The sequence below is a fragment of the Eretmochelys imbricata genome, chromosome 10 (assembly GCF_965152235.1).
Source record: "Eretmochelys imbricata isolate rEreImb1 chromosome 10, rEreImb1.hap1, whole genome shotgun sequence".
Lineage (NCBI taxonomy): Eukaryota > Metazoa > Chordata > Testudines > Cheloniidae > Eretmochelys > Eretmochelys imbricata.
Window position 1 is genome coordinate 13284381 of NC_135581.1, and position 10748 is coordinate 13295128.

Consider the following 10748-nt stretch of genomic DNA (forward strand, 5'->3'; position numbering starts at 1 on the left):
AGTCTGCTTCTTCTTTAGCCAATACAGTCTACAGAGTTCCAGTCATGAATAAAATACAAAAGAAAGCACTTTTTCTGTTCCTTCCCAAGTTCCGTCTTTAGCTTCTGGTGGTGCCCAGTTGATAACAGAGGTCCTGCTGTAGGGCAAAGTAGGATTCAGAGAGGAAGGTGTACTTGCTTCTTTCTATAAAATCAATTAGGGCTGACTCTGTAAAATCCAGATGGTGGGTGACTGGTGTCACAGGTCTGGTTGAGCGCACCCTGTTAGCAACTCCCTGGACTCCTGTGAGGGGATACAGCTGCTGGATCCTGTGTATTTTAAGACTCTGGAGTCTCAACAGATACCAGGCATAACCCCAGTATTGGAGCTGCTGAGCACATTCTTGGAGTTCAGACCATCTGTCCAGCACTCCAGCCTGAGAGCTGAGATCTCTGCAGTCAAATTGCCTCTCCCGTTACCAGTTCTGACTTCTCGTGTAGTTTAAACCTGGTCTTTTCCAGAACTCCACTCAAAGGTGTGAGCCTTCTGGGTTACATCTTTGTGGGGGCATGTGGCATGTGTAAATGCTGAACACCTTCACAGTTATATAGTACTGTTGAACACTCAAGAGTTGATAATATTTGGTTCACTTCTAGGTAAATATTTCCATTTAATATGTTTGGCTCCTACATACCTAAATGGCATTGTTTGACTATACATATTCAATTGATTTACTTCCTCTGGCGTCAACAGCCAGCTGGAATATTGCCTCAGGCCTAATTCAGATTACATCGAGGAGATCACCATGAAAAGAAATGGTTCTGCAAAAATTATTCTCACTTATTAATAGTAATTATTTGAATTGTGTACAACAAACTCTCTGTCCTTTGGAGCCATGGCATCGTTTTGTTGAAGAAAAATAACTTTTCAACAAGAAGCTCTTAAATATTGTTTTGGTGACAGTCTAACTCGGGGGAAGATGTGATATTTGCCTCATTTATTTATTTATTTTTGCTTCCATGCCCAGTTGGTGTGCTTATGCAGCCCTGTGGAACTAACCGTAGACACAGCAAGTCTACACACGGCAACCATTCTCCAGATAAGGCTAGGGGCAAGGAAGCTGTTTGGAAGAGAGGAAATGAAACAAAAGCCAAGTGGAAATGATAAACAAAACCATAAACCCATTAAGTTTGTCTACCACTATTGCATATTCAGTGGAGGGAAAAATACATAGAACACTGTCTGGTTAACATGGTTTTTACTTGGAATAAATTATATAGCTAGAATAAAGAAATGTTTCAAAGGTTTTTGTTCGCCTTTCTTTGAGGCTGAAAACTAAATGCTTTATAGCCTTAAGAACAAAGCAGCCACATGATTTACTCCACACAAACAATTTCTAAGTTTAGCATAGACTACTAATTGCCCCTTTAAGCACTTTGCTTAAATTATATAATGATAGATATAATTATACATGATGAGGTCTAACTACACAAATAAAGTCTGGTAAAAAGAAGGGTAAATTATATATGGATGTTTTGGCTAAAGTACAGAGTACACAGAGCCTGTTGAGTTCAAACATTCACTATCGAGAGAATTATTTCGATTAAAGGAATATTATCAACCTAAAACTCATGTTTGTGTCTTATCATTTTTGTCTGCTGTTGTTACAAATTTACTGTAACTGAACCAGATTAGAAAACAAGAAGATCCTTTTATTTTTTCAGTATATTTACTCTATGCATTTGACAGCACTTTGTGTATAGTTAGTTTAATCATTATCCCTCTGGCTAATGTCCTTTTTCGTGTGGGTAGGTTTTTAACAAGAGTGTTGTAGCTGAAGAGTGATAGTTGGCTTCCCTACTGGATAACTTATAAGTATAAATAGAGATCTTGCTTTTGGTTTGGTGCTCTGTATTATCCTTCATTTACTATGACATTGTTGGAGTGTCATTTCCTCAGAGCACTGTGAGTGATAGAACTTTCAGTCAGTGAAGTTACCGGGCTCAGTGACAGTGCAGAAATAACTGGATAAGTTCATTATCTGTTAAAATTCTTTCTTCTGGAAAATTGTATTTCTCAGGTAGAATAAAAGCATACAGTCCTCTGTCAAGTAAGGCCCTGATCCTTCAAACGCCTGTCCGTGTGCTTCCCTTTACACTTTATATTGAGTAGTCCTGTTGAAGTCATGTGTAAAATTAAATATGTGCGTAAATGTGTGCAGAATGGGTCATTTTAGCTTCTTCTGAATCACAGGGAAATATTTTATTCATAACAGGAATTGCTGTCATAGAAATTGTACATAAATTTAAGAAATGCTTCGTAGAAAATCAGTTTATGTGATCTTCTTGAAAATACATTACTTTATGGTTAAAAATGTGGAGTAAACCAATGTCTAAAATGTCTTTATTGGATTATCAGTAATGTAAATACAACTTATTGGTTATAACAGTGTCATATCCCACCTGATGAAGCTAAAATGTAACCTATTACTAACTAAGTAATGAGAAGGGAAGAGAGAGGAGAAAAAACAGATGGGGCGCTTGGAGACTATGACGCTGTTTCACATTAGGCATGTTTTAGTTAAATGATTCTATCAGAATCTGATTCACTGTGATCTAAAAATGGTTTCCATATGTCTGAATTTATCTGTTGTTTTTCAGACTAAATGCTAGCCCCTCTTATGATGGTTCTGTCAAAGTTACAATCTATTGTTTGACAGTGGGTGGTATCTCTTCCCAGCAGCTCAGATAATTTTGGGTATTGATGGAGGAAAGTTGCTATTATTAGACGTATTCTGAGCTGTTTGGCCAAATCCTTTCCTCAGATATGTGCGTGCAGCTCTCATTAAATTCAGTAGAACTTGCACACATATATCCAAGGGTAGTATTTGGTCCACTGTTTTCTTCTTCAACAGCTCGTATAGGGTTGAGATGTTGGTCAGTAAGTGGAGGGATGTACTAATAGGCATTTCAGCTTCTGTTGTGATTGCATTTTGCTTAAGAGTTTTATCCTAAAAGCTGAGCACAGAGCAAACATGTAATGATTGTCTCCCACAGTGATTAGCACACTGCCAATAAATATCCCCATTTGAGTCGAGAGTTGCTTGCATCTAGTAACCATGTAGTCCTGGTAGTTGTCTGACTCAGCCTGGTATATATTCAGCCTGGTGCCATCACACGACTTTCATTGTGTCAACCATCTCTCTTCTTAAAGGTTCCAGATGAATATTTCTCTATTTTATTGGACTATCTGGAGGGGCTTAAAGGCAGTGCGCGAGATGTAACCATGCAGAAAGCTGAAGCTCTTATGAAAGAGTATGACAATTCAGATACAGAAGATCCAGGTCAGTTGGAGAAGTGTGAGCGCATACGAAAAGTTTTACAGCTATTATCATGAAAGTGTGTAAACCTTGTCATTAGATTGCTAGATTCGTCTGTTTCTATCATTGTATGGAGAGCAGGTGAAATGCAACAAATAACTTCTAAAAAAAATATGTAAATACATGTTTTTTCATTAAGAATTGTAATTATGATAAGATTTCATCTTTCCATTGCTCATTGTACAATATTTTTAAATCAATCATTAAACAGTTTATTAAGGAGACTGTAATCAAAACAAACCAGTGTTTGCCCATTATTAAACATTCTATTTTGGCTCCATCAAGTAATTTTTGCATCTCTTGGAAATGAATGGAATCATCCATCTCACTTTAGTTCTTCACATATCAACATGTAATTACTATTAACTGATGAGAGGAGCTTTGTGTCTCTTAATAAAAGCAAAACAACCAACAGAAAGCCTGGAGGTTCTTTCACACAGGGTAGTTTTAAAAGTGAATGTAAAGCACAGTGTTTTATCAGCCAGCTGTAATCTGTCACTTTCAGCTTTAGCGGCATGTCATTTGGATTTGGGAAACATCATTTTCAATCTGTCGAACATGGGTTTATAACACATTTGCTTATTAGCAATTTAAGCAAAGAGCTGGAGATTGTCAGCTTTGTTAGTTTTCCTCTTGATATTTAAAGTTTTTTGGGTGCTTTATGGTATAGCTAGGTATTCAGAAAATGTACAGATGTGAATGGTCCAAATCAGATGTCCATTGTGAAATCAGCCAATTATACCTTTAATAACATGCTGTCCAGAACAGGAAGTGCTGTGTTATAACATTTTGTGTTCATCCTGACAAATTACATCTTCATCTTTCTCTTGTAATTGTTTCACAGTTGAATTAATCTGTATTCAGTTGCTTCAATGAGGGAACATTTGCATCCCAGGAGAATGCTGAAGACCAGACTTTTGTGTAAAAAAAAAAAAAGGGGGCATTAATTACTCAAAAGTTTGAGATCTCACTTTAATAACAATACTAACTGAGCACTTGTTCCCCACCAACACTCATGACCTGATTCTCAAAAGGTTTTGTAATTACAGCATTTGGCTGGATTTTGACAACCTACACATACATGACTTGCTGTAACTCTTGAAATATACAACCAGTTATAAAAGCAGCTTATACATAGTGACTTCTTTAAGACAATTATATTGGGAGCCAGAAATTTTGAGTGATCTAACATGTGCTATTCTAATATGGTAACTATAATGGAATTTAACATAATGGGTGAGCCAAGGTATAATAAAGAGAGAACAAAACAACAAAGTGCCTGTTAATCCCCGGAGCAGAAACAGTGAGGACACACATGTTGCTTATGGACATTTTCTTACTTGCCAGTTGTGCTACCTGGCTCCCTTCTCATTCTCTCTCATTTTTCCCCTTCTTGCCGTATCTTCATCTCTATTGTTTTCTTTCATTTCCTCCTTTTTTGCATTTGTATCCTTTTTCTATTTTTTTTTTTTACTACAAGCATAGGCAGCGGCGGATTAAAATTAAAATCAGACAAACAAAACCTGAAGAGCTCCATGCTTTCCCCCAAGATGAAGTTCAGTTGGAAGATAAAATGGGAAGCTCAAGAAGATATCCTCATCTCGTAAATACTGGTTTTGCTTCTTCAGATGTGCACTCTGCTGTCTGCTGGTCTCAGTGTAGTTTATAATCCAAGATTATGTGAAGGCAGTAATATCACACCTCTTATATTTAGAGTAGCATTCAGAATATTAAATAATCTGTGTTTTCTGTGCTAATGTGAAAAGGAGCAGTTCCATTTGCATGAATAGAGTGTGTTGGCAAACTACCTTGAATGCATCTGAATTTAGAACATAGGTTCGTTCTCCCTTGTTCCACTTAATTCACCTGACCCTAATAGAATCATAAGATTTCCTCCTGCCCCCATAAGGATGGGAGGTCCCTCATTTCCACCTGTTTCTTTCACCTTTAGATTGATGTAATTTGAAGGAATCTTGAACAGGGCCTGTACGTAGATGAGTGGCTGCACGGCAAATTCGGTAGATGAAAGCATAGAGGTCACATGCATGAAAGAAAGGCATGGAGACAGGTACACACAGTAATGAGCTGCCAAAATCTTAACAACGGGTTCCCTCCTCACCCCACGAGGGGGTCGTTGCCCACTCCCACCCCCCCGGGACTCCTGCCCCATCCAACCCCCTCCCCGTCCCCTGACTGCCCCCAGAACCAGGCAGGAGTGTCTCGTGGGCCACTGTAGTGGGTGCCCACCCCACCCCTAAGAGCCAGAGGCACCTGCCGGGGGGCAAGGTGGGGAGTCCCGGCGATGCTTACCTGGGGCAGCTCCCAGGAAGCATCCGGCAGGTCCCTCTGGTTCCTAGGGGTGGGGGAGCGTAGCTGGGGGAGAGCAGGGGGAGCGGCCGCTCCCCCACTGATCACATCAAAAGTGGCACCTTAGGCGCTGACTCCCTGGGTGCTCCAGGGCTGGAGCACCCACAGGGAAAATTTGGTGGGTGCAGAGCACCCACCGGCAGCTCCCTGCCCCGTGCCGCGCCCGGCCCCAGCTCACCTCCACTCTGCCACCTCCCCTGAATGCACCGCCCCGCTCTGCTTCTCTGCGCACCCCCCCTCCACCCGCTTCCTGCGAATCAGCTGTTCGGTGGGAAGCCGGGGGGAGGACTGAGAAGCAGGCCGCGGCTTCCCATTCAGGCCGAGGGTGGCGGAGGTGAGCTGGGGCGGGGAGTAGTTCCCTTCACGCTCCCCCTCCCCCCCGGTTATCTGGTGCAGCACAGGCGGCCCTCCTCGCGCCCGCCCCGCCCCCGCTCCAGGTCACCTCCACTCTGCCTCCCTGGGCCTGAGCGGGAAGCCGTGGCCTGCTTCTCAGCCCTCCCTGGCTTCCCACCGAACAGCTCATTCGCAGGAAGCCTGGGGTGGGGGTGGAGAAGCAGCGCGGGGTGGCGCGTTCAGGGGAGGAGGTGGAGGCGGAGCGGAAGTGAGGTGAGCTGGGGCCAGGGGTGGGGTGGGGTGGGGAGCTGCCAGTGGGTGCTCTGCACCCACCAAATTTTCCCCTTGGGTGCTCCAGGGTTGGAGCACCCGTGGAGTCGGCGCCTAAGGCGCCACTTTTGGCCAGTTAAATTTAGAAGCCCTTTTAGAACCGGTTGTCCCTCGTGGAACAACCGGTTCTAAAAGGGCTTCTAAATTTAACAACCGGTTCCAACCGGTGCGAACTGGCTCCAGCTCACCACTGGGTACACATAGTCCTGCTATACCATATCCCAAGTCACCAATCAGTGTTTAGGTGGCCTGTCTCATCTACTTTCTTCAGGAGGGTAAAGCTGGGTGGAAGCCATTTAATTATACTATTCGTCCTGCATGCATTTTGGAGCATAGTTGTCAATCAACTTGTTGTTCTACTTAATCTATCATTGACGTGACTCAGAGAACGCCGTCATACCCATGTGCTACCAGCTGGCCTGAGGCTGATGTATGAGCACTGTTGGCTGTCTGGAAGATGAGGAGATCCAGAGCCAACTGAATTGAGTCGTTCACAATAAATAACTGAGATGAAAAGCAACTGGATGAGATGGGTTTCAGAACAGCAAGTGGTGACACAAGAAACTCAAGGAACTAACAGTCCTGTATAATAAGGGCTAGGTCAATAATGGTAGGGTTGCTCAGGGCAGAAAATATGCCCCTTTTATGATGGGGTTGACTGAATTCTAAAGACTTGCCTATTCAAGCAGCCAACATCAAGGTACCATGTAGTTCAGCAGAGAAGGATGAGAAAGAACCGGAGATTAGGGGTCTTCTGTATCGGCCATGTCTTTTTGTTTGTTTGTTTGTTTGTTTGATTAATCAGTGTGGCTAATTCTGAAGGCTTGGGAGAGTGGGGGAAAGTGTTTTCTGGGTTTGTCTCAAAGGCAATGGTGATGTTTGTTAGAGAAGTGTTATAGCCTCATATAAGAATAGAAATATCCATCTCCACCAGATCCCATTCTTTCCCTTTCCTCTCTTTTACACTGGCATCTTCTAAGCCACTCCCCAATACTAGTAATTATTTGGTAAAAGGAACCTAAAACTTCATGTATTGTATTGCTACTGTGTATTTGTTAACTTAAAGCTACCAGGGCTCTAAATTCCTCAATGTTCTAAGTTCCATCTTATGTCTAACACTGTAATTAAAACAGGAAGGGACAAATTGTGGTCTTTGATTCTCTTAATAATACTTTGCACTTCTACAGACCCTTTCACTGGAGAATCTCACACCGATTTACGAAAAAGTCACCTTCAGAACACTTGTAGGAAGGTAGGTATATGTTGTTAGCCCCATTTTACAGATGAGAAGTCTCAGGCACAGGAAGTTAGGTGTATCCTTAATACCTTTGAGGATGTGAGCCAGAGAGCTCGACCAAGGTCCCACGTGGTTGTTCAGGTAATAGAACCCAGGACTTCTGACTTGCCACCCCGTGCACTAACCACTAAGCCATACTCCAGTTTCTTACACAGTTCACTATTTTAAATGTTTGTTTGTTTGTTTGTTTAATACAGATAACAAGGCCTCCTCTTTGATATTTTAAGTTCTAAAGTCTATACTTTCATTAAAATCCTGTAAGCAGCCTAGCCTATGCAAGGAATTCGGGTTTGTCATTTGTTTAGCTTTTTTGTCTATATGGTCATTTTAAAATTTTCAATATTTTATAGCACTTGTGGCTTAGATACTCAGCAAATGTGTTAATATGAATTGACAAAATCACGTGTTTGCCTCTCTTTTAATCAGCCAATTGTATTGTTAACAAAAATCAAATCCAAGACTAGAAGTAATAGTTTGTACCGAATGACAAATTACATTTTCTTCTGCTTACTCTAATTGCCTTTCAACTGAGTTAATCTGCATTGTGTTGCTCTGACTAGGAGAATTCATACGCTAGGAAAATGCTGAAGTCAGGACTTTTCATGCAAAATATAAAAACATTAATTACTCAAAATTGCTTAAAGCTGGAGATGTGCCTCTAATGACGATACTAATTACTAAAAATTTGACAGTGTAGAAGAGTTCTCTTTAATTTGGATGATCTCCACTGTGTGTTGTGCATCTTCTTGGTTATCTCGTGTCTGCCCTCACTTTTAATTTGTTACCAGAATTCTAAAATTACTGAAGAAATGGATTCTCCATCCTCATTTAGGAAGCAGAAATTGTAGATATTGAATGTGTAGTTCATTTTTTACCCAGTGCAGGATGGCTCTATTTTATTGGTCTTAGGTTAATTGTAAAGAAGGGTGGACCTAGTCTGATTTCACACCTTCTCAGTTACTTAGAAATTATTATTCTTCCTCCCACCCACTAAGTTAAGTTAACAAATATACAGTAGCAATACAATACATGAAGTTTTAGGTTCCTTCTACCAAATAATTGCTAGTATTGGGGAGTGGCTTAGAAGATACCAGTGTAAAAAAGGGGAAAGGGAAGGAATGGGATCTGGTGGAGATGGAGATTTCTTTTCTTGTATGAGGCTATATCACGTCTCTAACAAACATGGAACAGAGCAGAGCAACAGCCCATTAGAAAAGACCCATCCAGTGTCAAACTTACGCATTTTTGGAGAACAGCATGAAAGATATGAGTGCAGCTTAACCTACAGTATTAAATGTACAGAATAAACCATCAGATAGTATATTCAGTCTATAAATAAATTACACACAAATAACTATGGGAAAGGAACATAAAGGTTTCAGAGACAAGCTTCAAAAGTTAGGAAATGCCAGTATTAAGGTTGCCTGTGCAACCTTAATTCACTCTCCGGGTGCATAAACATGACAACACAGTCGTTAATTGCATGATCACATACTATTTTTTCCACTAAGTAAAACAGATATCTGACAGTTTTAATTGGTGAAGCTCTGTATTTTCCACCTTCAAGAAATAGATCTCTTTTCCTGTTTCCAAAAATTAAATCTACATCATTATGCTGAAGACTGGGCAAGGGGTTGATTTGGCACCATTGAAATCAATGGGAACTTTGCAATTGATTTCACTGAGCACAGGATAAGGTCAGAGATGTCATTTGATTAAATGTTTAATTTTTTAAAAAAGCTTTCCAAAGGTCCGGATTTTGTTATTAATGTATAATCCAAATACTGAACCAGTGTTAATTAAACTAAATTGGGTTTTTTCAGCATAAAACTTTCCTGTGGTTTAATCTGTTTTAGCCATGAATGGTTTCATTTATGCCTTCCGTCCTGTTATTACAGTTATGGAGAAGTTATTTATATCCCAGCAAATAAGGTTCTTAATTGTTTATTGTGATTCTGGTCATTCTGGGACACAATGTGCTTTTCCTTTGTAAAGCAAGTTGGTTGTAGCAGTGATTTATAATTAAATTCTTCACTTATATGGTAAAATTTTATCTATTCAGAAATTAGATTATATATTAGGGCTGTCAAGCGATTAAAAAAATTAATTGCAATTAATCGTGCGGTTAAACAATAATAGAATGCCATTTATTTAAATATTTTTGGGTGTTTTCTACATTTTCAAATATATTTATTTCAGTTATAACACAGAATACAAAGTGTACAGTACAGTATATTTTACAATATTTGCACTGTAAAAAACAAAAGAAATAGTATTTTTCAATTCACCTAATACAAGTAATATAGTGCAATCTCTTTGTCATGAAAGTTGAACTTACAAATGTTGAATTATGTACAAAAAAACCCCACGAAATTCAGAAATAAAACAATGTAAAACTTCAGAGCCTACAAGTCCACTCAGTCCTATTTCTTGTTCAGCCAATCGCTCAGAAAAACAAGTTTGTTTATATTTGCAGGAGATAATGCTGCCCACTTCTTGTTCACAGTGTCACCTGAAAGTGAGAACAGGCGTTTGCATGGCATTGTTGTAGCTGGCATCGCAAGATATTTACATGTCAGATGCGCTAAAGATTCATATGTCCCTTCATGCTTCAACCACCATTCAATCTCCATTCAACACCATTTCTAGTCAAACTTTCATTCTAGCACAAGCTGCTTCTTCAAGCTTCAACAAGCTAAGAGAAACCATTGTTTCAGTTTGTCTTCATATTGAACCCGACTTCTAGGAATTCTAACCCCACCTCCAGGACCTTGTTCAGTACAGTACAATTTTATTGCATACACGTTACCTAGCAGGAAAACAAATTTAATCAATAACTCAATAACTTACGCGATTAACTAAAAAAAATTAATTGAAATTTAAATCGCACTGTTAAACAATAGAATACCAATTGAAATTTATTACATATTTTGGATGTTTTTCTACATTTTCAAATATATTGATTTCAATTACAACATAGAATATAACGTGTACACTGTTCACTTTATATTATTTTTTATTACAATTGGAGGAACCCGAGGATGGAAAGAGAACAGTGATGCA

General features: G+C 39.8%; 1 protein-coding gene across 4 annotated transcripts in view; it reads left to right on the forward strand.

Annotated features, from left to right (window-relative positions):
* CHLSN (cholesin) overlaps positions 1-3709 on the forward strand; it is a 194609-nt gene extending 190900 nt beyond the window's left edge. For 2 of the 4 annotated variants that reach the window (XM_077829081.1, XM_077829082.1), the window contains one exon: positions 3193-3703. In XM_077829081.1, the coding sequence (XP_077685207.1) occupies positions 3193-3375 (183 nt within the window). In that variant the 3' untranslated portion in view covers positions 3376-3703. Of the gene's footprint in view, positions 1-3192 lie in introns of all 4 variants that reach the window. The other 2 variants (XM_077829083.1, XM_077829084.1) reach the window with 2 other exon arrangements.
* The last annotated feature ends 7039 nt before the right edge of the window (positions 3710-10748 follow it).